Here is a 19,673-nt window from a genome sequence, read left to right on the forward strand (position 1 = left end):
AGTCTTTGTGGTTTTTGTCGTTGCTGTTTTGGGGGTTTTAACCTACAGGTTGTTTAGATGACAGAAGAATTGTAGGTTAAACATTTAAATCATGGGTTTCTATTTTTTTTATGTGCATCTTGTTTATTCTCCTTATTAGTAACGGGTTTTGTTGGTTGTCTTTTGGTTTGTGGTTGTAGTAGTTGGTGGTTTTGTGATCATGATGTTGTGATGATCAGTATTTTGATGGTAGTCACATGTGATGGTTCTCCTATGTACTTAGACAGTTGTGGATCCTGTTATAACTTGTTCAATAGATGTAAAGATATTGAAACCCATGAATGAAATGTTGATTAACTTAACTTGTTCATGTTATAAATGGAATACTCTTATCAACGTAAATGTGCATGTGTTGTGAAGTAGTAGCCCTTTTTATGTTGATTTTGTTCTTGGGACCACATGCAACAGTCAAACTTTTTATACCATTAAAACATGAACCCCAATGTGTGTGTTTGTTTGTGGGGACATGGGACAAAAGAGAAGAATCTAATACCCAGATTTGTCGTTGCCTATAACCCAGAAATGGAAAACATTGAAAAGTGTTTTTTTGTTGTATTTGTGATTGCCCACTTTGAAATATTGCCTGGAAGAAATGAAATACCCCTAATAGGTTAAGTCAAATAATAAAGTTATAACTGAAATACCCCTAGTGGGTTAAGTGACATAATAAATATTGAATGAAATAACCCTAGTGGTTTAAGTCACATAATAAATATTGACTAAAATACCCCTAGTGAGTATAGTAAAAAAAATAATGACAGAAATACCCTTAGTTCTTTAACTTATTAAAATGAGATTAATACACCTTAGGGGAATGTATGTAATTAACTCATTCGAATGACTAAATTACCCCTAAACTAACATTCACATGCCCTTTTTAACTAATTAAAATGAGAGTAATACACTTAGGGGGACAGGAGACTGTATGTATTTTATAACTCTTTGGTTGACTAAAATACCCCTACTTTAATAATAACTTGAATACACCTATTGGATTAACTCATTTGGATGACTAAATTACCCGTAAACTAACACTCACAGGCCCTCTTTTACAAATTAAAATGAGACTAATACACCTATGGGGATTGTATGTAATTTAACTTCTTTGATTGACTAAAATACCCCTACTTTAATAAGTACATGAAATACCATACACCTATTATATTAACTGATTAAAATTACTAAAATACCCTTACTTTAATAATAACATGACCCAAAACAAACACATGATTACAAGTGTAATTAATCTAATTATGTTGACTAAAATACCCCTACGTTAATAATAATATTGACATGCCCTCCTGAATAAATGTTATTGACTACATTACCCCGTACACAATACTATAAATGTGTACACATTACTATAAATAAGACCATACATATTATAGTATTGGTAAATCAAAACAATTTAGTCAATAAACTAAAGCTTGCTAACATGACCTAACACTACTATTGTAGCACCCGGTTCCTAGTACGTATTTAAATTCAAGTAATTTTGTATTTTACTCTGGGACTCATCGAGTTGGAGGCCTAACTCGTCGAGTAGACTTGATATTATGCGGGGGTTTTAGTGATCTACTCGACGAGTCTGGGGACTGACTCGACGAGTAGAAGTTGTCTAGATGAAACCCTAATATTTAGGGTTTGCACCCTATTTAAACAACTTTTCTTGCCTCAACCCAACCTCCATCGTCCCTCTCAACCCAGAGAAACCCTAACTCGAAACCCTAATCCCTTATTGAGTGTTCTTGAGCCTTTTTGGTGCCTTTTGTGTGTATTTGAAGTTGGAGAAGAAGAAGGAAGCTTGGAAGTTCAAGTGGAAGCTAGTAGATCCAGAGGTTGAACCCCATTTCCAACTTATTTGAGGTATAAAGCTGAAACCTTGGCTATTCGTTGCTTAGATCTTGATTTTGGGCTATTTTCTACCTTTTTCTAAGCTTTAGTGAAGTTATATTCGGATCTGTGTGTAAAAGTGGTTTTGTACTTCAGATCTGGAACCATTGAGGGTTCCCATGGCATAAAGGTGCCAACTTTATGGCCATGGGAGACCCATGCTTCATATATACCTTTTTTATGGCTTTTTGAGCCAAAAAAACCCCCATACATGGACGTCAAGATTGGAAATTTACGTATAAAAGGGACCCTAGGAGGTCAGGTCTATGATTTGGATGCATTAAGACCCACTGAAATCGATTGTATAGTTTTGGACAAAGAGGCACTCGGCGAGTCAGGCCGTATTCCCCATCAAATGCTTTCTGTTGATGGACCAAATTCTAAGATAGAAGAACACTCAGTTATCTAGGCTCATTAGGGACCTAGAAATCATGGAACTCAACGACTAGATGAACTAACTCGGCGAGTTCAAGGCAAAGTCCCAACCCCATGAAGAAGGACTCGACGAGTTCAACGAGAACTCGGTGAGTCATAGACTAGACACATTCATTTAGATGAAGATGAACTCGACAAGTTCAATGATGAACTCAGCGAGTCGATTGAAGATGGTCCCGATGTTATGGTTGAAGGAGAACTCGTCGAGCTCTTTCTAGACTCGGCGAGTAGAGTCGGGGTTGTAACATTTGTAAGAGTAGGGACTCGGCGATTTGGTGGACCAACTCGACGAGTCGAGTCAACTGGATGTTAAATTTGACCAAAGTTGACTTTGACTAGGGTATGACCTTGACTTTGACTTGGACTTAAGTTGACCCTTATAAGAAGGTTATGAGCATGAAATAGTAATCAAGAAAGGTTGTTGTGTAGGGATTAAGGAGTTGAGACGAGTTGATTCCCATACCGAGGACTGTGCAGACACTACACGACATCGAGGTAAGTTACCTTCCAGTAGAGGTGGGTCTAAGGCACCAAGGCCTGCCCACTAGTAAGAGTTATAGTTGAGATGATTGTCTTTGTGATAATTGTCTGGTATGTGTTATGATTATGTGCTAGTATGTTATGATGTTATGTGATATGTGATAGGAGGGGTAGGATAGACCCCAGTACTGGTCGAAAGGACCGAAGGGGTCACTACAAGAAAATTGAGTTTTTGCTACGGAAGGATTCAGTTGCAAAAAGATGAAATTCCATTGCAAAAGACGAATAGCGATGGAATTTGTAACGATCTATTTCCGTCCATAAAAACGTTGTAGCGAGGGTTTGCAACAGAAAAGATAATTTTGTCACAAATGTGACAACGGAATGAAATATGTGGTATGTGGTATTCCGTCGTGTATTCCGTAGTAGGATTCCATCGCACAATCGGTGGTAGTTATTTCATCACAAATTTTGTAGTGGTGATTCCCTATCAAATTTCGTCGTGGTGATTCTGTAACATCCCAAAAATACAGGCCAAAAAATTCATTTTTAAATACGTCATTATAAAACCAACAATGTCATAAAACATTTGTAATATCATGTCATGTCAAAACCAAAGTAGAAATAATCAAACATGTTATCATAAAACAATATCAGAGTGTAATCCCAAAGATCTCATGTGCGGAAAACCATAGTGTGATGCGCTGCGATTAAGCCGGATCCTTTCCTTTAAACACAAAGTACCTGAAACCAAAACTGAAAACCGTAAGCACGAAGCTTAGTGAGTTCCCCCATCATACCACATACCACATAATACCATCGGTATCTTTCAACCGGTAACTGTCATCGGTATCCTTCAACCGGTAACCAGAGACTATTCCACCCCTACCACTATCACATAATAATATATCATGAACATACCGATCACATACTAACATCATAAACATATTGATTACATACCAACATATCATAAACAGACAGATAAGCATTGCATGAGTTTCGTATACACCTTCGGTATCTTTCAACCGGTAACTGCCATCAGTATCTTTCAACCGATAACTGTCATCGGTATCTTTCAACCGGTATCCGCCATCGGTATCTTTCAACCAGTAACCGGGGACTATTTCACCCCTACCACTTTCATACAATAACAGGATATAATCATATAGTTAAGCATATCTAGGGTACTGACCTACCCTTCGGTCCTAACAACCGAGTTAGGGAAAAACTATTCTCTGCTACTACCACTAACATACGTAGCATATCACATAAGCATATCTCATAAGCATATCACATAATCATACCAAGATAATTATCATAAAGACAATTATCTACCAACTACCCCTGTTGGTGAGCCGGCATTGTGGCCTTAGACCCACCCCTACTGGAAGGTAACTCACCTCATACTGTTGAAGTCCCGTAGACACAATCCCACACTGCTGTAGTCCCACAGACTCAACCCCAGCTGCTGGATGACAGGTTCTCGAACTGTAAATTCTAAAATAACACCCAATTAATGATTGGGTCCCAACACATAACCATAATACATACTTGGATAATTGCTTCATTACCCCAAGCTTGGCTTATTCAAGCCCAAGGCCCAAACCATTGGCCCAAAGTCCATTAAGAATCAAAACCCCACACATGGCCCAATTTTCCAAATTGGGCCTAGGCCTACACATGGTCTTATTCTAAGGCCCAACCTCATATAATCATTAAGGCCCAAACTATGGCGTATCTATTGCCCAATTTTCTAAACTGGGCCAAACTCCTCATAATGGCCTTACCCTAAAGCCCAACTAATTACTCTAGTCCATTTGATTATTCTTGGATGACACATTAATAATCCAATCATCCAGACCCAATAGAAAACCCAACTCAAGGTCCAAGTGAAATTAGGGTTTCACATAAAATGATGATTAGGGTTAAGTTTTCTCACTTAACCCATTAAGGACTTAATCCATTAAGTCCAATATTACTTAGATTAATTTCTTGCCAATGATTATTATTTAATATCTCCAGTTATTAAATAATTCTCGTGTGTCCCGATTAATTCCCCAAATTAGGGTTTTATAGGCATTAGGGTTTCCCAATCCAATTGCTAGCCCATTTATCAACTTGTTGGGCTTTTAGGTCGATTAGGACTTTATTGCGCCTATCAACCCCACTAGAATGTTATTTGAGTCCATTTGGATTTGCATTGGGTCAATTTGAGTCCATTAGACCCATTAGGGTTTTCACTAAGCCCATTAGGCTTCATTGGGCCCATTAGGGTTTCTAGCACCCCAAATGAATCAATCACAACGAGGCAAAGCACACCGCCACCCGACACGGCGGCCGGTGGTGGCAACCACTACCCTACGGTGGTGGTTTGAGTTTCTTTTCATTATTTTTCTTTCCGATTACATTTTACAATGCTAAAACCCCAAATAATCACACACACACATTAATACAAGCGCATATACAACAACCTAATGGCGGCCGGCGGTGGCAAGTGGTGGCGGTTGGGGTCTTTCTTCGAATCTCCTGCCAAGAAATGTTCCTACAGCCTCATAACATCCCAATATACGAACACAACACCATCACATGCCCACAGCCACCTTTCACGGTGGCTAGCGGCGGCAGAAGAGCTTTCCCGGCGACAGCCACCATGGTTGGCTGCCATGGTGGTCTTCTAGTGTTTGCCAGCTAACCTTTCACCCACACACTCCCGCTATGATGACTAAAACACGCATAAACATCACATCATTGGCTGATATACGAACATACACATGGAATACACAGATCACCGCCACCCTTATGGTGATTTGCATCAAACAGAAAGGATTTCATCAAAAGGTGATAGCCATCGGGGAAGAGATGGCGACAAACGTGAGAGAAATGGCAGAAGAACGGGAGAGAGAAGGGTTGTCATTACCGGAGAAGACAGGGGTATGGCGGCCCCGCCGTTCAACATCGACGGACGTTCGTAGCTTCATCGGCGGTCTTCAATGGCTCCTTCTTGATGGTCCTCGCTGATGGCTCCGGGCTTCGTCATCGGTAGTGTAGCAATGATATTCAGGTTCTCAACAGAGAGGTGGCGGATGGAGATTGGCAAGGTGTTTGCTGAAGTTAGAGATAGGGTTAGGGTTTGGATTGCTTAAATATGGGCACTTGACATGAGGGTGACGCGAAGGAAGGATGGCACCGGGTCTAAACCCGTGTTCATCCAAACTATAGGTCATTTTTCCAATATCAGTCCCTCCCCACAATGTTGATTTCAATTTAAATACAAATCTTACACTTTAGCCCCTGCCTCTATAATATCTTTTCAGCTTTAATCCAATATTTACCATTCAGCCCCTTCCTTCAAGATTTTATTTCAATTTAAATCCAGAATTTTCCAAACCACCCTCAACCTCCAAAATTCTTTACAAAGTAATCTGTGAATTACATTTTAACCCCCAAGACTAACTCCTTGCAAGACTATTCCGCATTTAGGGCTATTATTCATTTATTCATTTATTTATTTATTTGTTAAATAACAGGGTGTTACAACTCTCCCCCACTTAAATTAGATTTCATCCTCGAATTCGTTCCTTACCATTCCTTACACACCAAACCACTAAAGTAACATGGCCACAACCCTAGGCACACCCTAGCCTCCTAGGGTAACCGTGACCAACCATCTCCAGGCCCCAAAATCTGCTGATGAACGAATTCCTCATGACAAGATCATGTCTATTCTGTCTAAAATCTGCTTTCTTGAGACGGTCTAAATCCCTGACAGACCACTCATAATGGATCATTATTGTTGAATCTAGTCTGTTAACCCCTCAACTGACTACTTAACTTCTAATAACTCGAAGTTCCCACTATAAAATAGGATCATAGACCTAATTATGTTTGTAGATCCTTTGTGCCTGGCCAAGGCTCAGATATTCTTACTGTGAGTGATTTGTCACTCCCTAAATTATCTGGTTATTCCGTCCGTACTCGCAACCTAAAGCACAAATACTAACACTGCCCAAACACTGAAATTGCTTAAACACTGATATGCCTGAAGCAGTATGCTGCTACATAGTTGCTTCCCAAAATCAATCGAGACCTCCCTGGTCTCAACTCATCCGTCAGTCGTCTGAAATACCGGGTTCCAGCCCGGTCGCTGAGCTAAAAGGGCTCCCACCTAGTCATTTCACACGACTTCTGAACAAAATCATTATATGGAGCTAGTTGCCACTAATTATCATGCCACTGAGGCTCTAACAACCTCCTGATCCAACCGATTGGTCCATGTGTCGAATCCAGACGTTACCATACCACGGCTAAACGTGATTGCTACATGACCAATTGTAGCCTTATGTAACAAGCTACCTTAAGCAATCCATTGCTTCCTCGATCTCAAAACTACAGTGGATTTCCTACAGTCTTATCACCGGCTCCACCAGATCTAATCCATCTGGGAAATTCCGAAATCCAATCCGTGGATTTCCATATCTTCATTACTACACCCGAACTGATGGGTACTACTGTTCCCTCTGCGTCCTAACAACGCACTCAAGCTATCTACCAACCTAGTGAATGCTACGGCTACCCGCAGTCTCACGACACTCTATCACTATCTGACCGCTAGTGAATGCTATGACTACCCCCACCATCTTACAACACTTCCCATGCTAACTGACCACCAGTGAATGTTATGGCTACCCCCACAGTCTTACAACACTTCCCATGCTAACTGACCACTAGTGAATGCTACGGCTACCCCCGTAGTCTTACAACACTTTCCATGCTAACTGGCCACTAGTGAATGCTACGACTACCCCCGTAGTCTTACAACACTTTCCAAACCGAGTCGAACATGTAGTCGACCTAACACCTCACTGAACTTGAGTCCTAACCGGAACTCTAACCTGGTTCCCAAAACCTGCTATCACATGACCCCACTATATCAGTACCCCACTCATGCCCGTGATCAAATCGTCATAGTAAACCACGAATTCATCTACACCCTCTGGTAGGGTGAGAATCGGTGCCTCGCACAACTGTTGTCTGAGAGTCTCGAAGGCTGCTTGCTGCTCAGACCCCCAACAAAAGGCCACCGACTTCTTGGTCCGCCGGGTCAAAAGAAGCGTAATCCTAGAGAAATCCCACATAAATATCCAGTAATAACCTGATAGACCCAGGAAACTTTGAATCTCAGATGGAGATCTCGGAATCTCCCACTGCCTCACGGCCTCTATCTTGGCCGGATAGACAAGTGTACCCTTCTGGTTAACAAGGTGTCCAAGATATTGCACCCCGCGCAACCAGAACTCATATTTGGAGAACTTTATAAAAATCATCTCCCCCACTTAGATTCAACTAACTCTTCACATCACGCAAGAGTTGAAGGATTCCCAATCTCTCTCGCTTTCTAGTATCCCACTGATGACAACCTGTGCTTACCAATGCTAGTGATTAACCATCGGTTAAACCTTAAGATCCCCCATACTCGGAAATCTTGATGAGTACTCTTGAAATCTGGTCCATTCTGACACTTCAATCCACCTCCCATGCTGACAACTAGAGGTTCTAATCTTCACTCTAACTGACTAGTCCTCGTTCCCACTTCCAATATCGCAACACCATCGAACTCTATCCGTACACAACCCATACGAAAATACAATTCTCCTGAACATCCAATGGCCAACAACTTATGCATCTAACACCCGCAACTGACATTACCATCTTCATGCTACCAGTCCTTTCCTGGCAGCGGTGGTTCCTTGAACTCCAAAGTTCTTCCGTAGAAAGCCGTCCGCCATACCTGAACTATGATAGAACCACGAAATGCTAACTTCACTGAAGAACTATTGCTCTAACCCTGGCCGAGTATCCTCTAAATAATACTCTTGCACAGATCTCGACAAGGATCCGAAATGATAACGGTACACGCGGAACCCACTCCGCAATATGCATCCCTCTATGGGTTCATCAAGGACCTTTCGACATGCAGGATAGCATATATGATCCTTGATAACCCGAACACTAGCAGGAAACCAACCTAAGGTCCGACTTATCCAAACTCACTCACAATTCCTAAGCGATAAGTATTCCCAACATCCATCTAGTAGCAGTAGAAGACGTCATACCTGCAATATATGGAGGAATACTGATCACCCTCAACTGTCATGATCAACCCTGCCACACCTATAGCAGCCTAAGTCCTTGGAGTGACAAACTCCCTTTTGCACTTTCTCGTATGGATTGCACTGACTCTGTCCCTGCTGGCCATTCACCCGACGATCATAAGTCATGGGTCTCTTCCCTGGACCCTCTACTATACGCACCTAGCATGACCCTCTCTTCCTAGGGCTCTGAATCGATCTCACATCTGAAATCTCTTGGAAATAATGTCCTTCAGGGTCTGACACCCTGTCACGCTCACTAGCTCAGTTGCCCAAGGGTAAGCTGCAACAACTGGAACATCCTCTGTCCCCAAACCGGGTCATAAACCTCTCCCTGAAGCTTCTCAGATTCTCTAAGACTCTCACCAACTCGAGTATGGATCTTCTGCTTTCAGTAGTACGGGCCCAATACTACCTTCCACACCTATCCATACTTCCCTCAGCAATCATCCCAAATCTGCCAAGTCACTTCCTCAAACTGGTACCCTGAATGCTCGCTAACAGCGCAACCAAGTCCACTAAATCATTTCCTAGGTTGTCTTAGGTTCCCAAACTCACCCGGTCCTCAGCTGCTGAAAGATTCCTAGTAATGTCAAGTAGCTATTTCAGGAATATAGCTAGCTCACATTACTAAGAGTCCCACAAAGCAAAGAGCAAGCTGCATTCAGACAATGGAAAATCTAACCATCATATTCCAATCAAACCATTTTATCCTCTACTCAGGAGTCTGTACATGCAATTTAAAGGTTCATACAATCAAGCATAACCTAAACAGGCTATCCTATCACTGACTGATCAACACTAGCATGCAAGTCTACAAGCACATACAATAGGCATATAAGGCATCCTCCTAGATCCTCAGCCCTAATCTAGCATGCAGTTCTCATAATCATATCATAACATAACATGTATGGGTATCTTGGGGAAAACTTACTTGAGCTCGGCTGATTGCACGCATCACACACCTTGTTCTTTTCAAAGTCATTTCCTCTTTTCAAACTTCTTTTTATAAAATGATTTTACTTTTGAAAATTTTCATACCAAGTCCTTAGTTTGAGTTCAAACACACCCGGGAGTGTGCCCGAATCTCCAAACCAAGGCTCTGATACCAACTTGTAACATCCAAAAAATACAGGCCAAAAATTTCATTTTTAAATACGTCATTATAAAACCAACAATGTAATAAAACATTTGTAATATCATGTCATGTCAAAACCAAAGTAGAAATAATCAAACATGTTATCATAAAACAATATCAGAGTGTAATCCCAAAGATCTCATGTGCAGAAAACCATAGTGTGATGTGTTGCGATCAACGAAGTACCTGAAACCAAAATAGAAAACTGTAAGCACGAAGCTTAGTGAGTTCCCCCATCATACCACATACCACATAATACCATCGGTATCTTTGAACCGGTAACTGCCATCCGTATCTTTCAATCGGTAACCGAAGACTATTCCACCCCTACCACTATCATATAATAATATATCATGAACATACTGATCACATACTAACATCATAAACATATTGATTACATACCAACATATCATAAACAGAGAGATAAGCATTGCATGAGTTCCGTATACCCCTTCGGTATCTATCTTTCAACCGGTAACTGCCATCAGTATCTTTCAACCGATAACTGTCATCGGTATCTTTCAACCGGTATCCGCCATCGGTATCTTTCAACCAGTAACCGGGGACTATTTCACCCCTACCACTATCGTACAATAACATGATATATCATACAATAACATGATATAATCATACAATTAAGCATATCTAGGGTACTGACCTACCCTTCGGTCCTAACAACCGAGTTAGGGAAAAACTATTCCCTGCTACTACCACTAACACATGTAGCATATCACATAAGCATATCTCATAAGCATATCACATAATCATACCAAGATAATTATCACAAAGACAATTATCTACCAACTACCCCTTTTGGTGGGCCGGCATTGTTGCCTTAGACCCACCCCTACTGGAAGGTAACTCACCTCATACTGCTGAAGTCCCGTACACACAATCCCACACTGCTATAGTCCCGCAGACTCAACCCTAACTGCTGTATGACAGGTTCTCGAACTGTGAATTCCAAAATAACACCCAATTAATAATTGGGTCCCAACATATAACCATAATACATACTTGGATAATTGCTTCATTACCCTAAGCTTGGCTTATTCAAGCCCAAGGCCCAAACCATAGGCCTAAAGTCCATTAAGAATCAAAACCCCACACATGGCCCAATTTTCTAAATTGGGCCTAGGCCTACACATGGTCTTATTCTAAGGCCCAACCTCATCTAATCATTAAGGCCCAAACTGTCACACCCCCAAATCGGAACGGCGAAAACGTTCGGGGGCGGATGACTTCAAGTGGTAGCGTAACAAATGAATACATAGTAAAGAAAGCAATACAACCATCATATATATAATTGAAAGTTTACATTGTTAAAAGGTACATGTTCAAAACCTATTACAATATGATGCCAAAATATGAATTTAAACTGGCGCCGCAGCGTCCCTTCTTCAAAAGCTGTTTGTTACCTGTAATTACTGAATCCCTGGGACATACAAGTAGTTTTGAAAGAGCAGATCAACATTTAAGCTGGTGAGTTTCATAAGTATTAAATGACAATGTTTGTATGAAATGAAATGTTTTGTTTTTGTTTGTTTATTCCTAGAAAATCCCATGTTTTCTACTAGCATAAATGTAGCCTTCTATCAAGACCAATGTTTGTTTCTAGAAAATGTATATACGTATAAAATTTCCAATACGTCTGAAAACCCCGTAAATCAATGTATTTTTAATACCCCATGTGAGTTTTTATAACCATGCTATTGACTAGGAATGCCTATACGTAACGTTCTTCAGGCGTTGGAATGTTCTGACGTTTGTCACCCCAAATGGTGTATTGTAGCTAATAGTCAGGGCGCGGGGTTGTTAAGCCCGTATAGATCTATACACAAACACCATGCTCCCCCTCCAAGGGATTCTGGTATATAATACAGGACTTGAAATGTGTACTCGAACGTACATGATGTTAATGTCTCACAAAACTTAGTGTAAAAACAGATTTACGTGTAAAAATGTTTGCTTGTTCTTGTATGTGAAAGTGACTTCTTGAAAATAGTGTTTCTAGTATGTAAAAGTTAGTAATGTTCTCGTAAAACTATACCTATTATAGTTTTCTTTAAGTGTGTCTCGTTTGTTTAGTAATCCCTAGTAAAAGGCTCACTTGTTATGAAAAGTATAATTATTATAGTGTCTAAGATGGACACATATACATACAGTATAAGCAGAGTGTTTGATTTATACATATATAACAACATTTTTCATTTCAAAAAAATATGATGTTATCGTGATACATTTTGCATATGAAAGTTTTCCTATAATAGTTATAAATCACATATGATTCCGTTGATAAAAAGTGTATAATGAAACTTTATATAACACACGATAATAATCGTGTGTTTTACTTGTATTTCCCCCCTTCAAAGCATATAAAAGCATTTAGAAAACATTTAAAAGTGTGGATTATAAGGATATGAAATCACTTGGAAGATCGAAGAAGACGAGATGGAAACCAAGCAGAACTTCGACTCGAGAAAGCGGATTTTCTCAGGATTCTCGGGAATCTCGGGTGCACAAACGACCTTCGGGACTTGAACAAGGTAACCGGGACTTCGGGATATCACTTGCACGGAAAACGAGGCAAAACACTAGAAAGTTGAGAGAAAAATGAGCCATTTCTTCGGAACCCTCGCATCCCTTTTATAGGGGGTGGGAACCGCCTCGATACGCTGGGCGTACGCCTGCGTCATGCGTGACCGGATCCTCGACTGCCTCGGAGCTTCGGATTGGACGGGTATAGCCTCGCATAGGGGTGACGTGGATGCTATTAGCTATTATGTTGATTCTTTTCCAAACAGGAACCACCGATTTACAAATTTTATTAACCACATAATTTAGTGAGCGGCGCCAAATCTTTCTATGGATTGCTTTTTTCGCCTCTTTCGCCGTCAAAGTGCCTATGGTACCAGTTCATATTTGGTTGCCCGAAGCTCATGTAGAGGCACCTACGGCAGGATCCGTCATCTTGGCGGGAATTCTTTTAAAATTGGGAACCTACGGCTTTTTAAGATTTTCAATACCTATGTTTCCTGAAGCGACACTTTGTTTCACTCCTTTCATTTATACTTTAAGCACGATTGCTATAATATATACTTCCTTGACCACTTTAAGACAGATCGATCTTAAAAAGATCATTGCTTACTCCTCAGTAGCTCATATGAATCTGGTGACTATTGGTATGTTTAGTCTGAACATACTGGGAATTGGAGGTAGCATTCTACTGATGTTAAGTCATGGACTGGTTTCTGCTGCCCTTTTTCTATGTGTTGGTGTTCTATATGACCGACATAAGACTCAACTTGTTAGATATTATGGAGGTTTAGTGAGCACCATGCCAAATTTCTCTACCATTTTCTTCTTTTTCACTTTAGCCAATATGAGTTTACCTGGTACTAGCAGCTTTATCGGGGAATTTCTCATCTTAGTAGGAGCTTTCCAAAGAAATAGCTTAGTAGCCACATTAGCAGCACTTGGGATGATTTTAGGCGCGGTGTATTCCCTTTGGCTATATAATCGTGTGGTTTCTGGGAATTGAAAACCGGATTTCCTCCATAAATTCTCCGATCTAAATGGTAGAGAAGTTTTCATATTTATACCTTTTCTTGTTGGAGTTGTTTGGATGGGTGTTTACCCCAAAGTGTTCCCGGACTGCATGCATACATCCATAAGTAACTTAGTGCAACATGGAAAATTTCATTGAGAGGAATCAGCAAAGAAAAGAAAATTATCTGGATCCAAAGAATCAGTCAAGATATGATATATTGTTCATATTGTTGTAGCAACTGAAATCTTTTTTTATTATTTATTAAAAAATATGCTTCTAAGTTATCAATCGAAATAAAAAAGAAAGGGTATGGATAAATGGAAGGATGAGAGAAAGAAAGAAAAAGAATATTGATGATATAGAATTCCAATATGTAAGGTCTATGAGTCATCTCAGAAAAAGCTGTGTAATAAAGCATCAATACGGATTCATCATTAACATTAAATGGATATGCTCATCGAACAAAAAATAAAGAGCCTCGAGCCAATAAAGGCTAAGAATATTGACTCAAGAACTAGAAATAGAAAGAGATAGACAAGAAATGACATCTGTTATGTTAATGACACTAAAAGGATATTAAATGAATGGAATTGGGATATGGATGGAATATAATGAAATAGAGCCACTTTGGGGTTCCCTATGAAATGAGGCATGGAAGGGAGCCACTACGAAGAAGTTCCGGGAGTTACGAAGGAATCTTCGAGCTCATATTGGTCATGGGTTGAGAACGGGAATGGAACTCTATGAGATCGAATCTCCCGTTGTTCCTCAGTAGCTCAGTGGTAGAGCGGTCGGCTGTTAACCGATTGGTCGTAGGTTCGTATCCTACTTGAGGAGATTTGAAAATCACCGTCAACACCTCGGTGTAGGCCCGAGATACTCCTTTGTTCCATAGCCCTGGGGCTATTTACAACTATCCAATTAATAATTCTCAGATGTACTAGTACTAGCAGTGCATCAAAGATGCAGTCATCGATTCTCCCGAGAGGTTACAATTGCCGCGAGCAAACATATTAATGACGAGGAACGCTTTTTTGTTATCAACCCCTTTCTATTAAGACCTCGGCACCATCCTTACCCCCCTACGAAAGATTTATCCCTATTTATTTATAAGAGGAAAGCTCCCAGCTTCCACATCTTAAAGAAGTGCATGACCAGATTGGAAGCACGGAGGTTCATTCGCAATGGGACAACTCACCCAGCCATGATGCATGACATAAGAGATCGAGCACAAAATGGAGTTTCCCTCTTGGGCGAGGCTTTGACTAAACGACTAACTAAGGTTTTTAAGAAGCAGATGTAATCGAAAGAAAGCTTGGGCCGAATGGAAGGGGCTTCCAACGATGGCAGGCTTACGGGATAAGGGCATACTCGTATGAAAAATATCCTAACTAAACACTAAGCATTGAACCTTACTTCAAAGACTTTTATACGGCCAACCGCCTACTTAATTACACTTCCGGCATGGCATTAAGCAAGTTCCTTCTTCTGCGAATATGAGATAGACTGACGGGACTAAGGGACTGTGGGAATAGCGAAAGCCCTGATTCAAAGATATTGGCCAGTCAAAAGGAAGAAGGTGAAAGACCACAAAAGTTGATCCGAGGCCTAGTCCTCGAGTACGCTGGGCGTAACTCGGCCCGACCTGGTGACTCCTCCTTCGGATAATACCAAGGTTAATTAATAAAATTTATATTTTAATTATTTAATAAACTTCAAAAATTCATATCTTCTTCATACGAACTCCATTTTCGACGTTCTTTATATCCACGCGTAGATGAGACTACGCTCTACAACTTTCGTTTAGATTCTGTCGGCAAATTTTGAAATTATTTTTATTATTATTTTTAAAAGGTCGCGGTAAGAAAATTTCGTTAGAAATTCATAACTTCATTATCTGACGTCTGTTTTTGCCAGACTTTTTACCGTTGCAAAACCATTGTCGAGACCTTCAATTCTCATTTGGGTCATTCCGGCCAAAATTCGCTCGATCTCCGTTTCGAGTTTTTAGCTATCTGTCGCTAAGCCGAACTTGGAAAAATCATAACTTCTTTATACGAAGTTAGATTTGGGCGTTCTTTTTACGTACGATCACGGTTTAATGACATCTAATATATTAGGTAATTTATTAGAGATTTTTTGGATATTTTATTTTCGAAATTTATTTCCTTATATCAAAAGTGGTTACAATACTTGACTTTTTAGGTCATTACATAGAGTTGAAATATCGGGTTGTCATACAAACTATGGCCTATCTATGGCCCAATTTTCTAAACTGGGCCCAACTCCTCATAATGGTCTTACCCTAAAGCCCAACTAATTACTCTAGTCCTTTCGATTATTCTTGGATGGCCCATTAATAATCCAATCATCCAGACCCAATAGAAAACCCAACTCAAGGTCCAAGTGAAATTAGGGTTTCACATAAATGATGATTAGGGTTAAGTTTTCTCACTTAACCCATTAAGGACTTAATCCATTAAGTCCAATATTAGTTAGATTAATTTCTTGCCAATGATTATTATTTAATATCTCCAGTTATTAAATAATTCTCATGTGTCCCGATTAATTCCCCAAATTAGGGTTTTATAGGCATTAGGGTTTCCCAATCCAATTGCTAGCCCATTTATCAACTTGTTGGGCTTTTAGGTCGATCAGGACTTTATTGCGCCTATCATGCCCACTAGAATGTTATTTGAGTCCATTTGGATTTGCATTGGGTCAATTTGAGTCCATTAGACCCATTAGGGTTTTCACTAAGCCCATTAGGCTTCATTGGGCCCATTAGGGTTTCTAGCACCCCAAACGAATCAATCACAACGAGGCAAAGCACACCGCCACCTGACACGACGGTCGGTGGTGGCAGCCACTACCCTACGGTGGTGGTTTGAGTTTCTTTTCATTATTTTTCTTTCCGGTTACATTTTACAATGCTAAAACCCCAAATAATCACACACACACACACATTAATACAAGCACATATACAACAACCTAAGGGCGGCCGGCGGTGGCGAGTGGTGGTAGCCACCACCTCATGGTGGTGGCGGTTGGGGTCTTTCTTCGGATCTCCTGCCAAAAAAATGCTCCTGCAGCCTCATAACATCTCAATATACGAACACAACACCATCACATGCCCACAGCCACCTTTCATGGTGGCTAGTGGCGGCATAAGAGCTTTCCCGGAGACAACCACCGTGGTTGGCTGCCATGGTGGTCTTCTAGCGTTTTCCAGCCAACCTTTCACCCACACACTCCCGTTGTGATGACTGAAACAACACAAACATCACATCATTGGCTGAAATATGAACATACACATGGAATACACACATCACCACCACCCTTATGGTGATTTGTGTTGAACAGAAAGGATTTCATCAAAAGGTGATAGCCATCCGGGAAGAGATGGCGACAGACGTGAGAGAAATGGCAGAAGAACGGGAGAGAGAAGGGTTGTCATTAGCGGAGAAGACAGGGGTACGACGGCCCCGGTGTTCAGCATCGACGAACATTCGTAGCTTCATCGGCGGTCTTCAACGGCTCTTTCTCGGTGGTCCTCGTTGATGGCTTCGGGCTTCGTCATCGGTAGTGCAGCAATGATATTCGGGTTCTCAACGGAGAGGTGGCGGCTGGAGATTGGCAAGGTGTCGGCTGAAGTTAGAGATGGGGTTAGGGATTGGATTGCTTAAATATGGGCACTTGACATGAGGTTGACGGGGGGGAAGGATGCCACCGGGTCTAAACCCGTGTTCATCCAAAGTATAGGTCATTTTTCCAATATCAGTCCCTCCCCACAATGTTGATTTCAATTTAAATACAAATCTTACACTTTAGCCCTTGCCTCTATAATATCTTTTCAGCTTTAATCCAATATTTACCATTCAGCCCCTTCCTTCAAGATTTTATTTCAGTTTAAATCTAGAATTTTCCAAACCACCCTCAACCTCCAAAATTCTTTACAAACTAATCCGAGAATTACATTTTAACCCCCAAGACTGACTCCTTGCAAGACCATTATGCATTTAGGGATAGTATTCATTTATTTATTTGTTAAATAACAGGGTGTTACGGATTCCCTAGCAAATTCCGTGGTGGTGATTGCCTAGCAAATTCCGTGGTGATGAATACCTAGCAAATTATGTGGTGGTCATTCCCTAGTAAATTTTGTGGTGGTCATTCCCTAGTAAATTCCATGGTGGTCATTCCCTAATAAATTCCGTGGTGGTGATTCCGTAGCAAATTCCGTTGTGCTGAATCCCTAGCAAATTCTGTTTGATGATTTCCTAGCAAATTCCGTGGTCATGAATCCCTAGCAAATTCCGTTTGATGACTTCCTAGCAAATTCAGTGGTCATGAATCGCTAGCATTTTTAGTGGTGTATATTATATACCAGATTCCATATGGACCAATGGATAATTGATTTATAAATTATATCAGAATTATTTTGTAGTAATATATGAAAAACAAAAAAAATGAAAACCATTATATCATAAAATAATACAATAATTATTTATTACATGGAAAAAAGAAAGTTGCTACTCTAAAATACAATTTTAGTGTTGTTGTTTTCTAAGACATTAATAAGATCCAATGTCATTTGAAGTTGTTTTTCAAGATGTCCGACCCTTGCTTTGTTTTCATCTTGTTGGGCGTTAATTATTTCTTTAAGCTCTTCGTTTTGCTGTTTTTGTTTAGCAACAAACTACCTCATTTCTTCTATTTCATCATTTTTTTCCAGAATGTAAGATACATCCGTTTTACCGTTCCTATTGGGAACCGCCTTTGCAAAAGAGCCTAATCCATAAAGTCTTATTTTTTTTTATCATGACCACCAACAACAACATAAAATAGTTTGTCCTCCTCAAATTCAACACCTTCAGCTTCTAACTCTTCCCGTTTTTCTGTATAGGCTGCCTACAAAATAAAAATATTATAAGTTAAAAGATATCAAATTTATGAATGATATTATGGAGTAGCTACAATATAAAAGTTTAACACTGAAATGAATATTACATGAATTTGTCTATCTTTTTCATTTGTGAAAGTGACTCCATTGGGATTCTTCGTGTGTGTATACAGGAACAATTGACTATGGGGTGGATCATGTCCTAATTTCCTCTTCTGCGTAAATACCATATAAAATGTCAAATATACAGATAAACATATATAAACATTGATATGATGTACCATTAAAAAATTACCAAATCAGAAGCTATCTTCAAATGACTTGCGGATCCAACGTTATGTGTAGGTTTTGCTACTCCATCAGTCACACCGTTACACCTATTTTTCTTGTTCTACTCAGATTTTAGCTTGTATTCTTCTGTATTCCATTTTAATTGCCAGGTGTTCTAGACTTCCTGTGAAATATGAGCTAGTTTAAAGCCATGTTTGTTTCTTTTTGGGCTTCGCATGTTGAAGAGATATTGACCATAACTTTGTGCTACTTTCCTTGCCCAAGCTTGCCACACCAGCGAGTCTATTGTTTCATCCAAACAACATTTTTTTTACACATTAACAATATAAACATAATTTTAAGTGTAAATGTTTACCAAACAACAATTTATCACATATAGTTATTACCTGAAACTCCTCCCAATATAATTCGCGCATTTCTTTTCTTACTTTCCCCTAAACGTACCCTTCTGGATCTACTGTTTGAAAAAAGGATTGACTAATAAAGTGTGCACAAGGGCCTGGTGGCATTAGCCTGCAAGTAATTAATCATGTGATGTGTTAAGTTATGAATTGATATGCACGTGTATACCAAAACGTTATACATAGAAAAAGTTGTAATTAAGATTTGATTGGTAACTCACATTTTTTTTCCAAACATGAACATTTAAACGTCCATCTGGTCCATAATCTTTAGAGGAATTGTTTTCACCTTCTAAACTTTCCACTACATATCAATTCATGGTTGGTTGTGTTGGTGATAGGGTAGATTCTAGGACATGTGTTGTTGATGGGGTATAATATGGGGTTGGTGTTG

At 39.9% G+C, this 19,673-nt stretch overlaps 1 protein-coding gene and 1 non-coding gene across 2 annotated transcripts; both read left to right on the forward strand.

The window, feature by feature from the left end:
- Positions 1 to 12,901: 12,901 nt before the first annotated feature.
- LOC122196926 (NADH-ubiquinone oxidoreductase chain 4) lies at positions 12,902 to 13,860 on the forward strand. The gene is given in 1 exon segment (XM_042900352.2): positions 12,902 to 13,860. A coding segment is annotated over 1 exon segment (939 nt). The 3' UTR covers positions 13,841 to 13,860.
- Positions 13,861 to 14,449: 589 nt separating this feature from the next.
- On the forward strand, positions 14,450 to 14,521 carry TRNAN-GUU (transfer RNA asparagine (anticodon GUU)). Its single transcript has one exon. It is a non-coding gene; the product is annotated as a tRNA-Asn (tRNA).
- The last annotated feature ends 5,152 nt before the right edge of the window (positions 14,522 to 19,673 follow it).

The sequence above is a fragment of the Lactuca sativa genome, chromosome 3, assembly GCF_002870075.4.
Source record: "Lactuca sativa cultivar Salinas chromosome 3, Lsat_Salinas_v11, whole genome shotgun sequence".
Taxonomy (NCBI): domain Eukaryota; kingdom Viridiplantae; phylum Streptophyta; class Magnoliopsida; order Asterales; family Asteraceae; genus Lactuca; species Lactuca sativa.